Source organism: Gobio gobio (assembly GCF_949357685.1).
Source record: "Gobio gobio genome assembly, chromosome: 6".
Classification (NCBI taxonomy): Eukaryota; Metazoa; Chordata; class Actinopteri; order Cypriniformes; family Gobionidae; genus Gobio; species Gobio gobio.
In genome coordinates this window covers 62061496-62077138 of record NC_137102.1, presented here as the reverse complement: position 1 = coordinate 62077138, position 15643 = coordinate 62061496, and the positions used below count along the sequence as shown (strand labels likewise).

The 15643-nt window shown below is 37.7% G+C and overlaps 1 protein-coding gene across 1 annotated transcript; it reads left to right on the top strand.

Moving 5' to 3' along the window:
- Nucleotides 1-5279: 5279 nt before the first annotated feature.
- On the top strand, nt 5280-6314 carry LOC307128607 (ankyrin repeat domain-containing protein 34B; the record flags this gene model as incomplete). The annotated part of the gene is made up of 1 exon (XM_079820521.1): nt 5280-6314. The coding sequence occupies one exon, from the start codon at nt 5280-5282 to the stop codon at nt 6312-6314; it is 1035 nt and encodes a 344-aa protein (XP_079676647.1).
- Nucleotides 6315-15643: the final 9329 nt, after the last annotated feature.

Below are 15643 nucleotides of genomic sequence, written 5' to 3'. Positions count from 1 at the left end.
ATTTTCGACTTCTTATCGCATAATTAAGACTTAGTATGTACATTGTACATTTTTACTTTATTGCATAATTTCGACATACATTTAGATTTTTTTTCTCATAATTTTGACTTATTGCATAATTAAGACTTAGTATGTAAAATTTACTTTATTGCATAATTTTGACACAAATTTAGATTTTCTTTTCATAATTTCGACTTCTTATCGCAAAATTAAGATTTAGTATGTAAATTGTTACTTTATTGCATAATTTTGACATGTCAATTTTGATTTTTTTTAATCATAATTCGACTTCTTATCGCATAATTAAGACTTAATATGTAAATTTAAAATTTTAGTCAAAATTTGACTTTTATTGCATAATTATGTCTGATTTCAATTTTGCATTTTTTGTCATGATTTGACTTCTTATCCCATAATTAATACTTAGTATGTACATTTCGAATTTATTGCATAATTTGACGCATACATTTAAATTTTTTTTGTCATCATTTTGACTTCTTATCGCATAATTAAGACTTAGTATGTAAATTTTGAATTTATCGCATAATTTTGACATGTACATTTTACATTTGTCAAAATTTCGACTTTATCACATTATTTTGACTTAGTATGTAAATTTGACTTTATTGCATAATTTTGACACATACATTTTTATTTTTCGTCATCATTTCGACTTCTTATCGCATAATTAAGACTTAGTATGTAAATTGTTACTTTATTGCATTTATTGTTACTAATTTTGAGATGTCAATTTTGTTTTTTTTTGGTCATAATTTCGACTTTTATTGCATAATTATGACCGTCAATTTTGATTTTTTTTTGTCAGATTCGACTTTTATTGCATAATTAAGACTTAATATGTAAATTAACATTTTTTGTCATAATATTGACTTTTATTGCATAATTATGACGATTTAAATTTTGCATTTTTTGTCATAATTTCGACTTATTCGCATAATTAATACTTAGTATGTAAATTTCTAATTTATTGCATAATTTTGACATGTAAATTTTACATTTGTCAAAATTTCTGCTTTTATTGCATAATTTTGGCATGTAAATTTAGATTTTATCACATAATTTCGACTTCTTATCGCATAATTAATACTTAGTATGTAAATTTCGAATTTATCGCATAATTTTGACATGTGCAGTTTACATTTGTCAAAATTTCGACTTTTATTGCATAATTATATATCGCATAATTTTGACTTATGTCAATTTTGAATTTTTGTCAGATTCGACTTATCATATAATTATGACTTAATATGTAAATTTTAAATTTTAGTAAAAATTGTGACTTTTATTGCATAATTATGACTGATGTCAATTTTGCATTTTTTGTCATAATTTTGACTTCTTATCCCATAATTAATACTTAGTATGTAAATTTCGAATTTATTGCATAATTTTGACACATAAATTTTTATTTTTTTTGTCATCATTTCGACTTTTTATCGCATAATTAAGACTTAGTATGTAAATTTCGAATTTATCGCATTATTTTGAATTAGTATGTAAATTTTGACTTTATTGCATAATTTTGACACATACATTTTTATTTTTTTGTCATAATTTCGACTTCTTATCGCATAATTTGTCAAAATTTCTGCTTTTATTGCATAATTTTGGCATGTAAATTTAGATTTTATCTCAATTTCGAATTCTTATCGCATAATTAAGACTTAGTATGTAAATTTTGACTTTATTGCATAATTTGTACAAATTTAGATTTTTTTTGCCATTTCGACTTCTTATTGCATAATTAAGACGTAGTATGTAAATTTTGACTTAATTGCATAATTTTGACATCAATTTTTATTTTTTTGTCATAATTTCGACTTATCGCATAATTAAGATTTAGTATGTAAATTTTGACTTTATTGCATAATTTTGACACATACATTTTTATATTTTTTGTCATCTTTTCGACTTCTTATCGCATAATTAAGACTTAGTATGTAAATTTTTACTTTATTGCATAATTTCGACACATTTTGATTTTTTTCCTCATAATTTTGACTTATCGCATAATTAAGACTAAGTATGTAAAATGTACTTTATTGCATAATTTTGACACAAATTTAGATTTTTTTTTCATCATTTCGACTTCTTATCGCAAAATTAATACTTAGTATGTAAATTTCGAATTTATCGCATAATTTTGACATGTGCATTTTACATTTGTCAAAATTTCGACTTTTATTGTATAATTATGACAGTATGTTAATTTAGAATTTTTGTCAATTTCGACTTTTATTGCATAATTATATATCGCATAATTTTGACTTATGTCAATTTTGAATTTTTGTCAGATTCGACTTATCATATAATTATGACTTAATATGTAAATTTAAAATTTTAGTAAAAATTTGACTTTTATTGCATAATTATGACTGATGTCAATTTTGCATTTTTTGTCATAATTTTGACTTCTTATCCCATAATTAATACTTAGTATGTAAATTTCGAATTTATTGCATAATTTTGACACATACATTTTTATTTTTGTGTCATCATTTCGACTTTTTATCGCATAATTAAGACTTAGTATGTAAATTTCGAATTTATCGCATTATTTTGAATTAGTATGTAAATTTTGACTTTATTGCATAATTTTGACACATACATTTTTATTTTTTTGTCACAATTTCGACTTCTTATCGCATAATTAAGACTTAGTATTTAAATTTCGAATTTATCGCATAATTTTGACATGTACATTTTACATTTGTCATAATTTTGACTTCTTATCCCATAATTAATACTTAGTATGTAAAATTTACTTTAGTGCATAATTTTGACACAAATTTGTATTTTTTTTGTCATCATTTCGACTTCTTATCGCATAATCAAGACTTAGTATGTAAATTTTGACATCAATTTTTATTTTTTTGTCATAATTTCGACTTATCGCATAATTAAGATTTAGTATGTAAATTTTGACTTTATTGCATAATTTTGACACATACATTTTTATATTTTTTGTCATCTTTTCGACTTCTTATCGCATAATTAAGACTTAGTATGTAAAATGTACTTTATTGCATAATTTTGACACAAATTTAGATATTTTTTTCATCATTTCGACTTCTTATCGCAAAATTTAGATTTAGTATGTAAATTGTTACTTTATTGCATAATTTTGACATGTCAATTTAGATTTTTTTTGTCATCATTTCGACTTCTTATCGCATAATTAAGACTTAGTATGTAAAATTTACTTTATTGCATAATTTTGACACAAATTTAGAATTTTTTTCATCATTTCGACTTCTTAACGCAAAATTAAGATTTAGTATGTAAACGGTTACTTTATTGCATAATTTTGACACACTAATTTAGATTTTTTTTGTCATCATTTCGACTTCTTATCGCATAATCAAGACTTAGTATGTAAATTTCGAATTTATTGCATAATTTTGACGTACATTTTACATTTGTCAAAATTTCGACTTTTATCGCATAATTATGACAGTATGTTAATTTTGAATTTTTGTCAATTTCGACTTTTATTGCATAATTATATATCGCATAATTTTGACTTAAGTCGAATCTGACAAAAATTCAAAATTGACATATCATATAATTATGACTTAATATGTAAATTTTAGTCAAAATTTTGACTTTTATTGTATAATTATGACTGATGTCAATTTTGATTTTTTTGTCATAAATTTGACTTCTTATCGCATATTTAAAGGGGTGGTAAACCACGATTTCACTATTCTAACTTTAGCTAACGTGTAATGTTGCTGCTTGAGCATAAACAACATCTGCAAAGTTACAACGTTCAAAGTTTAAAGCAAAGGGAGATATTTGCTTTTAAAGAAATCAGTTTCTAAGGACTACAGCAAACGGCCGCTAGGGACTACTACACATTCACCCGGGTTTTGCTGACATCACCAGGCCCAATATTTACATAAACCCCTCCTCCGGGGAATATGAAATAAGGGGGGCGAGGCAATTTTGTATCGCCGCGGGGAAGCGTTAGTAGGCTGTGTTTTTGCCGCAATGCCGAAGAAACGCTGTTATTTTCATCCGGATTGCAGGTCTGGGGTACTTGCTCTGTTCAGCCTTCATAGGGACGGGGGTGCGTTGCAGAGCGTTTAACATACAGCATGTTATATGCACGTGTGTTTGAGTCAGCGGGGAATCAGGCGCGCGCAGGGCTCCCTGCATCCACCGTCTTCGCGATTTCAATGCCAGATTTGCACAACGTCAGCTGCGTGAAAAAAACACTGCCGGTGCGTGGATGCACGACGCGCGCGCTGCACATTTCACGGAGGACAACACAATCTTCCACAATGTTCGCGAGTTCAATACAGGATATGCACAACGGCTTGTCCTGAAAGCTGGATTTACAAACAGAAGCTGTTTACGGGCCACAACCTGTAAGTCTGATTTATTTTTCATCGATGTGTTTTCCTGTAATAGGTTGTAGCAAGGAAGTAAACAGATGACAGCGCTGTTCTGCAAACCAGTCTGTTAAATGCTCATTCATACTTAACGATATCCGACGAACACCTAATGTTACAAACACTAACGTTAAAATCTCAACAGCGAACCTGGCATTAGTGTAAATGATTCTTTGATTAGAGCTTTTATGTATTGTTTATCTACAGGCATGCTAAACATGCTTCTGTGTGTGATTTGGCTAACTTACTAGTTAAAGCCAGTGCTTAGTGTTTGTTTTGGGTTAGTTCTTGCGACAGATATTTGGCTATAATCGTTCTAAAAATACAAAAGTTAAAGTGCCATTCAGTAGCGATCATTATAGATTCGCAGTCTTTACTCTTGAGGACTGAACAGCTTCTGCTCGATCATCTTCACTCAAATGTTCTGGGTCTGATTCGGGCTCAGATGGTTTTATTGACGCCGTTGTTTCTAATACTGAACAGCCTCCGGTAAGGGGCGTGACGTTTCCGACGTGCACTGCGGTTAGCGAATCACAACACACTGGGCCAGCTAACCAATCAGAGCCCACTGCGTATTTTTGAGGGACTGGCTTCATACAACCCGGAAAGCATCAGACCGTTTTACAAGGAGGGACAGAGCAGTGTAGAATAAAGGTCAAATATATGACAAATAAGGCAATTTTTTTTAAAACGAAGCATGAACACATGTTACAGTGCAGCCCACAAACACAGCCAAGCCTTCAAAACAATGTGTTTTACCACCCCTTTAAGACTTAGTATGTAAATTGTGAATTTCTCCTGACTGTGCCTTGTTCTCCTGACTGTGCCTGGTTCTCCTGACTCTGGCGGGTGTTCTCCAGGATGGCGGAGCTGCATCTGGAGGGCCGTCCGCTCATCAGCGCCGCTGGGCAGGGGAAGCTGCGGCTGGTGCGTCTCCTGGTGGAGGGCGGCGCTCAGGTCAACGAGAGGAACCCGAGCGGAGAGACGCCGCTGCTGGCCGCCTGCCGAGCTCTCCGTGCCCATCCCTCCGGGCCGGCCATGCTGAGAGTGATCCGGTTTCTGCTCAGTAACCAGGCCGACCCGAACATCCAGGACAAGGCGGGCCGCACGGCTCTGATGTACGCCTGCATGGAGCGGGCCGGGGCGGAGGTGGCGGCCGCCCTGATCGCGGGCGGAGCCGATGCCAGCCTGGAGGATTACTCCGGAGCCTCCGCCCTGGTGTACGCCATCAACGCCCAGGATCCGGACACGCTGGCGGTTCTGCTGGACGCCTGCCGGGCCCGCGGGCGTGACATCATCATCATCGCCACCGACCTGAGCTGCGGCCGCCGCCATCTGAACGCCCCCCCGTCGCCCGACTCCTCGCCAGTCTCTTGTATGTCGCCCTCGGACATCGAGCTCAAGACAAACTCGCCCAACTCCGACGGAGAAAACATCTTCAGCTTCCGAGCGGACGGTTCTCCGGTGCTTCCGCGGAGCCGCCCGCGGTTGCACTCCGAGCCGTGGCTGGCCATCCAAAACCTGGCACAGCTCAGCCAGACCTACGAGAAGAGCCTGGAGGAGAACCAGGAGCCCCGGAGCACACCTTTCCCACCGCAGAACCCCGATCCCGCAGGAGCCAGCAGGAGGAACACGTTCCCGGATCTCCTCCAGCCGCCGTCCCTCAGACTCTCGCTCTCCGGCTCGGACTCGCACCTGCACCGGACGCCAGCCCGGCTCCCTTCCATATACAGATCCAGCTCCATGTTTCTGGCTCCTCCGGACGGGCTCCAGGACTGCCACACGGGGACCCGGAGGGGCTCCGGATCTCAGGCTCGCAGCGGCTTCTTGCCTCCTCTTCCAGTTCGCTCCGGTGGGAATGCTCCGCCGATCGAGGAGACGCTCCGTCTGTTGTGAATCTTCTATAGTAAAACTCGGACAATAAAATATGAACTTGAAACTGTTTTAGGAAGAAAAAGAAGAACAAAAAAGACCTTTTGGTTTGTTGTTATTTACATTTTTGCCACTGAATAAATTAATAAATGTAAATAAATAAATAATCTGACATTTTGCTGGTTGGTTATTTACAAAAACACAACAAGATTTTATAACATTTTTTATTTGTCATAATATTGACTTTTTATCACATAATTATGACTTAATATGTAAATTAAAAATTTTAGTCAAAAATGTAGACTTTTATTGCATAATTATGACTGATGTAAATTTTGCATTTTTTGTCATAATTTTGAATTATCGCATAATACTTAATACAATAATTTCGAATTTATTGTATAATTTTGACATGTCAATTTTAAATTTTTCAAAATTTCAACTTTTATCGCATAATTATGACAGTCAAATTAATTTTTTTGTCAGATTCGACTTTTACTACATAATTAAGACTTAGCATGTAAATTTAGCATTTTTTCCACAAAATACATTAATACTGTATATAAATAAATAAGGGGAAACTCATTGCTGGCTGTTATTATTATAATAAAAATAAAACCACTAAACAACTTTGACAATTAAATATCATAACTTGAAACAATGTTCTCATTGAAATGACCATGTGAGATCGCTGTACAAAATATGATGTATATGTATATATACGGTGATCAGCACAGAAATAAGACTGTGAGGAGTTCTGTGAGAAGATTTAAGAGTTTAATGAGAAAACTCAGAAGTTAACATTAAATACACATTAAAAATCAAACAGCACAGATCAGCTGCACAAATGCATTAAAGAAATGTTAAATTATTATTCATATTCATGTGGTCAGCGTCGATCAATGGGTCACATAACCCTGGGTTAACAGCTTCAGAAAACTTAACCCTGGGTTAACAGCTTCAGACAACATAACCCTGGGTTAACAGCTTTAGAAAACATAACCCTGGGTTAACAGATTCAGAAAACATAACCCTGGGTTAACAGCTTTAGACAACATAACCCTGGGTTAACAGCTTTAGACAACATAACCCTGGGTTAACAGCTTCAGAAAACTTAACCCTGGGTTAACAGCTTTAGACAACATAACCCTGGGCTAACAGCTTCAGAAAACTTGACCCTGGGTTAACAGCTTCAGAAAACTTAACCCTGGGTTAACAGCTTCAGAAAACTTAACCCTGGGTTAACAGCTTTAGACAACATAACCCTGGTTTAACAGCTTCAGAAAACTTGACCCTGGGTTAACAGATTCAGAAAACATAACCCTGGGTTAACAGATTCAGAAAACTTAACCCTGGGTTAACAGCTTTAGACAACATAACCCTGGGTTAACAGCTTCAGAAAACATAACCCTGGTTTAACAGCTTTAGACAACATAACCCTGGGTTAACAGCTTTAGACAACATAACCCTGGGTTAACAGCTTCAGAAAACTTAACCCTGGGTTAACAGCTTTAGACAACATAACCCTGGGCTAACAGCTTCAGAAAACTTGACCCTGGGTTAACAGCTTCAGAAAACTTAACCCTGGGTTAACAGCTTCAGAAAACTTAACCCTGGGTTAACAGCTTTAGACAACATAACCCTGGTTTAACAGCTTCAGAAAACTTGAACCTGGGTTAACAGCTTTAGACAACATAACCCTGGGTTAACAGCTTCAGAAAACTTAACCCTGGGTTAACAGCTTCAGAAAACTTAACCCTGGGTTAACAGCTTCAGAAAACTTAACCCTGGGTTAACAGCTTCAGAAAACTTAACCCTGGGTTAACAGCTTCAGAAAACCTAACCCTGGGTTAACAGATTCAGAAAACATAACCCTGGGTTAACAGATTCAGAAAACCTAACCCTGGTTTAACAGCTTCAGAAAACATAACCCTGGGTTAACAGCTTCAGAAAACATAACCCTGGGTTAACAGCTTCAGAAAACATAACCCTGGGTTAACAGCTTCAGAAAACATAACCCTGGTTTAACAGCTTCAGAAAACATAACCCTGGGTTAACAGCTTCAGAAAACATAACCCTGGTTTAACAGCTTCAGAAAACATAACCCTGGGTTAACAGCTTCAGAAAACATAACCCTGGGTTAACAGCTTCAGAAAACATAACCCTGGTTTAACAGCTTTAGACAACATAACCCTGGGTTAACAGCTTTAGACAACATAACCCTGGGTTAACAGCTTTAGACAACATAACCCTGGGTTAACAGCTTCAGAAAACTTAACCCTGGGTTAACAGCTTCAGAAAACATAACCCTGGTTTAACAGCTTCAGAAAACATAACCCTGGGTTAACAGCTTCAGAAAACATAACCCTGGGTTAACAGCTTCAGAAAACATAACCCTGGTTTAACAGCTTTAGACAACATAACCCTGGGTTAACAGCTTTAGACAACATAACCCTGGGTTAACAGCTTCAGAAAACATAACCCTGGGTTAACAGCTTCAGAAAACATAACCCTGGTTTAACAGCTTCAGAAAACATAACCCTGGGTTAACAGCTTTAGACAACATAACCCTGGGTTAACAGCTTCAGAAAACATAACCCTGGGTTAACAGCTTTAGACAACATAACCCTGGGTTAACAGCTTTAGACAACATAACCCTGGGTTAACAGCTTCAGAAAACTTAACCCTGGGTTAACAGCTTCAGAAAACTTAACCCTGGGTTAACAGCTTCAGAAAACTTAACCCTGGGTTAACAGCTTCAGAAAACCTAACCCTGGGTTAACAGATTCAGAAAACCTAACCCTGGGTTAACAGATTCAGAAAACATAACCCTGGGTTAACAGATTCAGAAAACCTAACCCTGGTTTAACAGCTTCAGAAAACATAACCCTGGGTTTACAGCTTCAGAAAACATAACCCTGGGTTAACAGCTTCAGAAAACATAACCCTGGGTTAACAGCTTCAGAAAACATAACCCTGGTTTAACAGCTTCAGAAAACATAACCCTGGGTTAACAGCTTTAGACAACATAACCCTGGTTTAACAGCTTTAGACAACATAACCCTGGGTTAACAGCTTTAGAAAACATAACCCTGGTTTAACAGCTTCAGACAACATAACCCTGGTTTAACAGCTTTAGACAACATAACCCTGGGTTAACAGCTTTAGACAACATAACCCTGGTTTAACAGCTTTAGACAACATAACCCTGGGTTAACAGCTTTAGACAACATAACCCTGGTTTAACAGCTTTAGACAACATAACCCTGGGTTAACAGCTTCAGAAAACATAACCCTGGGTTAACAGCTTTAGACAACATAACCCTGGGTTAACAGCTTTAGACAACATAACCCTGGGTTAACAGCTTCAGAAAACATAACCCTGGGTTAACAGCTTTAGACAACATAACCCTGGTTTAACAGCTTCAGAAAACATAACCCTGGGCTAACAGCTTTAGACAACATAACCCTGGGTTAACAGCTTCAGAAAACATAACCCTGGGTTAACAGCTTTAGACAACATAACCCTGGGTTAACAGCTTTAGACAACATAACCCTGGGTTAACAGCTTCAGAAAACCTAACCCTGGTTTAACAGCTTCAGACAACATAACCCTGGGTTAACAGCTTTAGACAACATAACCCTGGGTTAACAGCTTTAAGGCCTGTTCACACCGGGACGATTTTCGCACGCGTTTATCGCCGACGTTTAACGCCTCGGGACTAAACAATGGGCGCTAATGTGAGTGTTCACACCGACGCGCAAAACGCCAGGCGTAAAAGTGTCATTTTTAAAAAAACGCCTCGGGTTCGTTTTTTTATTTTGACGCGGCGCGTAAAAAACTGTCCGACCAATGAGATCGGCGCTTTTGTTCACGTGCCTGGAGCTGCTGAAGTGACAGTAAAACACGACTTGGTGGCGCTCAAGCACAAAACGCTCTTGCCGAGCACACATTGATACGACGAAGAAGTAGTAAGAAGACAAAGAAGATGGGCTGCTAATGCTGCTTGCCAGTTAGCAAAAAGTGTGTGAATGGTTTTGTCATATACATAATATGTCTATGGTTTTGGCAAGCACGTAAATACTGTCTCTCCTCTCCTTCTGTGTGACAAGCGAGTGTCAGAAGCGTAAGTGCCGCAGCACCATCTTGTGTACCGGGAGCGCATCGACTGAATGTGCACGTTCACTCGGCGCAGCGCCAGTGAAAATCGCTTGGGTGTGAACACTCAAGACGCGCCGAAAAACGGCACGAAAAACGCTGGCGATAAGCGCGCGCGATATTCGTCCCGGTGTGTACAGGCCTATAGACAACATAACCCTGGGTTAACAGCTTCAGAAAACTTAACCCTGGGTTAACAGCTTCAGAAAACTTAACCCTGGGTTAACAGCTTCAGAAAACATAACCCTGGGTTAACAGCTTTAGACAACATAACCCTGGGTTAACAGCTTTAGACAACATAACCCTGGGTTAACAGCTTCAGAAAACTTAACCCTGGGTTAACAGCTTCAGAAAACATAACCCTGGGTTAACAGCTTTAGACAACATAACCCTGGGTTAACAGCTTTAGACAACATAACCCTGGGTTAACAGCTTTAGACAACATAACCCTGGGTTAACAGCTTTAGACAACATAACCCTGGGTTAACAGCTTTAGACAACATAACCCTGGGTTAACAGCTTCAGAAAACCTAACCCTGGGTTAACAGCTTTAGACAACATAACCCTGGGTTAACAGCTTTAGACAACATAACCCTGGGTTAACAGCTTTAGACAACATAACCCTGGGTTAACAGCTTTAGACAACATAACCCTGGGTTAACAGCTTTAGACAACATAACCCTGGGTTAACAGCTTTAGACAACATAACCCTGGGTTAACAGCTTTAGACAACATAACCCTGGGTTAACAGCTTTAGACAACATAACCCTGGGTTAACAGCTTCAGAAAACATAACCCTGGTTTAACAGCTTCAGAAAACATAACCCTGGGTTAACAGCTTCAGAAAACATAACCCTGGGTTAACAGCTTCAGAAAACATAACCCTGGTTTAACAGCTTCAGAAAACATAACCCTGGGCTAACAGCTTTAGACAACATAACCCTGGGTTAACAGCTTCAGAAAACATAACCCTGGGTTAACAGCTTTAGACAACATAACCCTGGGTTAACAGCTTTAGACAACATAACCCTGGGTTAACAGCTTCAGAAAACCTAACCCTGGGTTAACAGCTTCAGAAAACCTAACCCTGGGTTAACAGCTTTAGGCAACATAACCCTGGGTTAACAGCTTTAAGGCCTGTTCACACCGGGACGATTTTCGCACGCGTTTATCGCCGACGTTTAACGCCTCGGGACTAAACAATGGGCGCCAATGTGAGTGTTCACACCGACGCGCAAAACGCCAGGCGTAAAAGTGTCATTTTTAAAAAAACGCCTCGGGTTCGTTTTTTTATTTTGACGCGGCGCGTAAAAAACTGTCCGACCAATGAGATCGGCGCTTTTGTTCACGTGCCTGGAGCTGCTGAAGTGACAGTAAAACACGACTTGGTGGCGCTCAAGCACAAAACGCTCTTGCCGAGCACACATTGATATGACGAAGAAGTAGTAAGAAGACAAAGAAGATGAACTGCTAATGCTGCTTGCCAGTTAGCAAAAAGTGTGTGAATGGTTTTGTCATATACATAATATGTCTGTGGTTTTGGCAAGCACGTAAATACTGTCTCTCCTCTCCTTCTGTGTGACAAGCGAGTGTCAGAAGCGTAAGTGCCGCAGCACCATCTTGTGTACCGGGAGCGCATCGACTGAATGTGCACGTTCACTCGGCGCAGCGCCAGTGAAAATCGCTTGGGTGTGAACACTCAAGACGCGCCGAAAAACGGCACGAAAAACGCTGGCGATAAGCGCGCGCGATATTCGTCCCGGTGTGTACAGGCCTATAGACAACATAACCCTGGGTTGACAGCTTCAGAAAACTTAACCCTGGGTTAACAGCTTTAGACAACATAACCCTGGGTTAACAGCTTTAGACAACATAACCCTGGGTTAACAGCTTTAGACAACATAACCCTGGGTTAACAGCTTTAGACAACATAACCCTGGGTTAACAGCTTTAGACAACATAACCCTGGGTTAACAGCTTCAGAAAACCTAACCCTGGGTTAACAGCTTTAGACAACATAACCCTGGGTTAACAGCTTTAGACAACATAACCCTGGGTTAACAGCTTTAGACAACATAACCCTGGGTTAACAGCTTTAGACAACATAACCCTGGGTTAACAGCTTTAGACAACATAACCCTGGGTTAACAGCTTTAGACAACATAACCCTGGGTTAACAGCTTTAGACAACATAACCCTGGGTTAACAGCTTCAGAAAACATAACCCTGGGTTAACAGCTTTAGACAACATAACCCTGGGTTAACAGCTTCAGAAAACCTAACCCTGGGTTAACAGCTTTAGACAACATAACCCTGGGTTAACAGCTTTAGACAACATAACCCTGGGTTAACAGCTTCAGAAAACCTAACCCTGGGTTAACAGCTTTAGACAACATAACCCTGGGTTAACAGCTTTAGACAACATAACCCTGGGTTAACAGCTTCAGAAAACCTAACCCTGGGTTAACAGCTTTAGACAACATAACCCTGGGTTAACAGCTTTAGAAAACATGGACACTTTTAACTGTAGTTTTACAACTGCAATATGAAACCACCAGTTTAAACACAACCAACTCTGAACTGAGGTACAATAAAAAAAATCAATCATCATAATCACAATCATAATCTCGGCAGCACTCCCCTCATTAAATATTAATGTACTTTGTGTAATGAAACTTCCACTGATGGAAACCACTCAAATATTGCAGGCGTGTTAACTGGAGTAAAAAGACTTATAATTCAGAAGAATCAAGGCAGAACTCCCACAGATGGATGAGCCGTATTATTAACCTGGTAAACATTTGGATTTTGATCATTTCTGTAGAAATCAAGCATAAATGGTGATGAAAGCCAGAGTAGTAAATGAATCTGGAGCCGAATCACAGGCGTGTAAACATGACTTTAGAAAGATGGCACCATCATTATTTTATTCTCACACAGAGATTGGCAGATCTATAAGTGAAATATGATGACTTTATCAATCTGAGTGTCATTATATGCCAACGCTGAGCGCTCAAACATGGGGGATAAGCACTTTTCATGATTCTCCCTCCAAAGTTTGCATACCTGTTACTCAAGAAGTATTAAAGATATATCAAGATCCTTTCATATTTCGGTTCTTAACAAACTTTTCTTTTGGCATCTCCGTTATAAAGGCCCTCGATGGTTCAGTCCCAGAGATATGAGGACCTCAATGCGGCTCCGAGAGTAATCTGAACACATTTCAACGGTCAAAAAACACATGGGTTTTTCATACAGATTATACTTTTTTTCTTTAAAGAGGAATGAAGAACAAATAAATGTTGAAACTAGAAGTGTATCTTGTATTTTTCTATCAACACAATTGCATAGAAAATTCCAGTCGAAGTGCCAAAAATGTTCTTTTCCCCAAGTTTGCATGCCTGTAAGTCAAGCAGCATTAAAAATATCTCAATATCCTTCTAGATTCTGGTTCTTAATAAACTTCTCTTCTAATATCTTCATTTTTAAGGCCAAATACGGTTCAATCCCAGAAATATTGGGATCTCAATGCAACTCCAAGTCAAATTTTTGAATTTTCAAGATCCTCATATCTCTGGAACCGAACTATCAAGGGCCTTTATAATGGAGATACCAAAAGACAAGTTTATTAAGAACCAGAATCTAGAAGGGTATATTTAATGCTTCTTGAGTTACAGGCACGCAAACTTGGGAAAAAGAACATTTTTGGCACTTTGACTGGAATATTCTATGCAATTGTTTTGAAGATAGATTTCAGGTTTCAACATTATTTGTTCTTCAGATATTGCTCTTTATAAGAAAAAACTATCCTCTGTATGAAAAGTGACCCACATGTGGTGTTTGACCCTTTTCAAGCACAAATAGATGCGGAAGAGACCGGAGTTCTGTGTGCGAATTTAGTTTTTTTTGCTTTTTAATCCTAAAGCCATCTTTTGGACAAAAAACAAAACAAAACAAAAATTAAATACTTTCCTTAATCTGAGTGGTACAAGACTTGGCTACTTTTCCTAAGTTTGCCACCTGAACACACACACACACACACACACACACACACACACACACACACACACACACACACACACACAAAATGACTCGATTCTACAATGTTAAGTGCTTGAAATAATAAAGTCCTTAACCCCGCCTTCCTGGACAAAAATGGCCACCTACAGGAATGAATGGGAAAAACTAATTTCGAGCATATTTTTTTTTTATTTGTCCAATAAAAATCAATAAATCCAACACAATGCAGATCATACATGCACACAAATGAAGGAGTGAGCCTATACAACATTCTCAACGTGGCAAACACTCACACTCGCTCGCACACACACACACACACACACACTCTCAAACACACGCATCCACAAAAGCCTTGCATTGAAAGCCATTGAATGAGCCTATAACAGAGTGAGTTTTAATTTTTTATTTTTGTCAAATAAAAAACAGTCACTCACATACACAAACAAAGGAATTAAATGAGCCAATAACTGGGCAATTAAAAAAAGTAAATAAAATTGTTAAAACATTATTTTACAGAGTTCAGCCCATATGCAGCCATTGAGTTCTATTGCCATCTACTGGCTATTGATATTGTAGCTTTAAAAAGAAATTAATACCATCATAGGTCACCAGATGTCACCAAAGTCACCACATTTTTAGGTTTTGGCTCTCTAGACTTGCTGATATGTTTTTTTTTTTTAACTGAAATTAAAGAAATATTAAATAAAACAAAAAAAAGCTTATTTTACATAAGAAATATGGTACTTTTAGAGGTAAATAAATAAATTAATACCCCAAAAATAAAAAAGGCATAAATTGATAGAATCATCTTTATCAAAGATGGTGATATAACATTTATAATAATAAAAAGTGGAATCACACCTGAGACCTTCATGCCCAAATGTGTCCACGAGGGCGGATTAAGGGCTGTTATGCGAGGGTGGCTTGAGGGTTAAACTGACAGGGCCTAAAACATGTAAATGAGAATCTTTCACTCTATGATGGTTAAACCTTGCAATTAATCTCAGAATCGGTCCCGTCGACCCGTGGTGCATCACACTAGGGCTGGGCGATATGGCGGAAAACTGCATCACGATATAAGCTTTTCATATCGGTCGATATCGATAATTATTGATATTTTTTGAACAGTGATCTCTTCACATTAAGGTGCAGTGCCTCCGTTATTTCTTTAGCG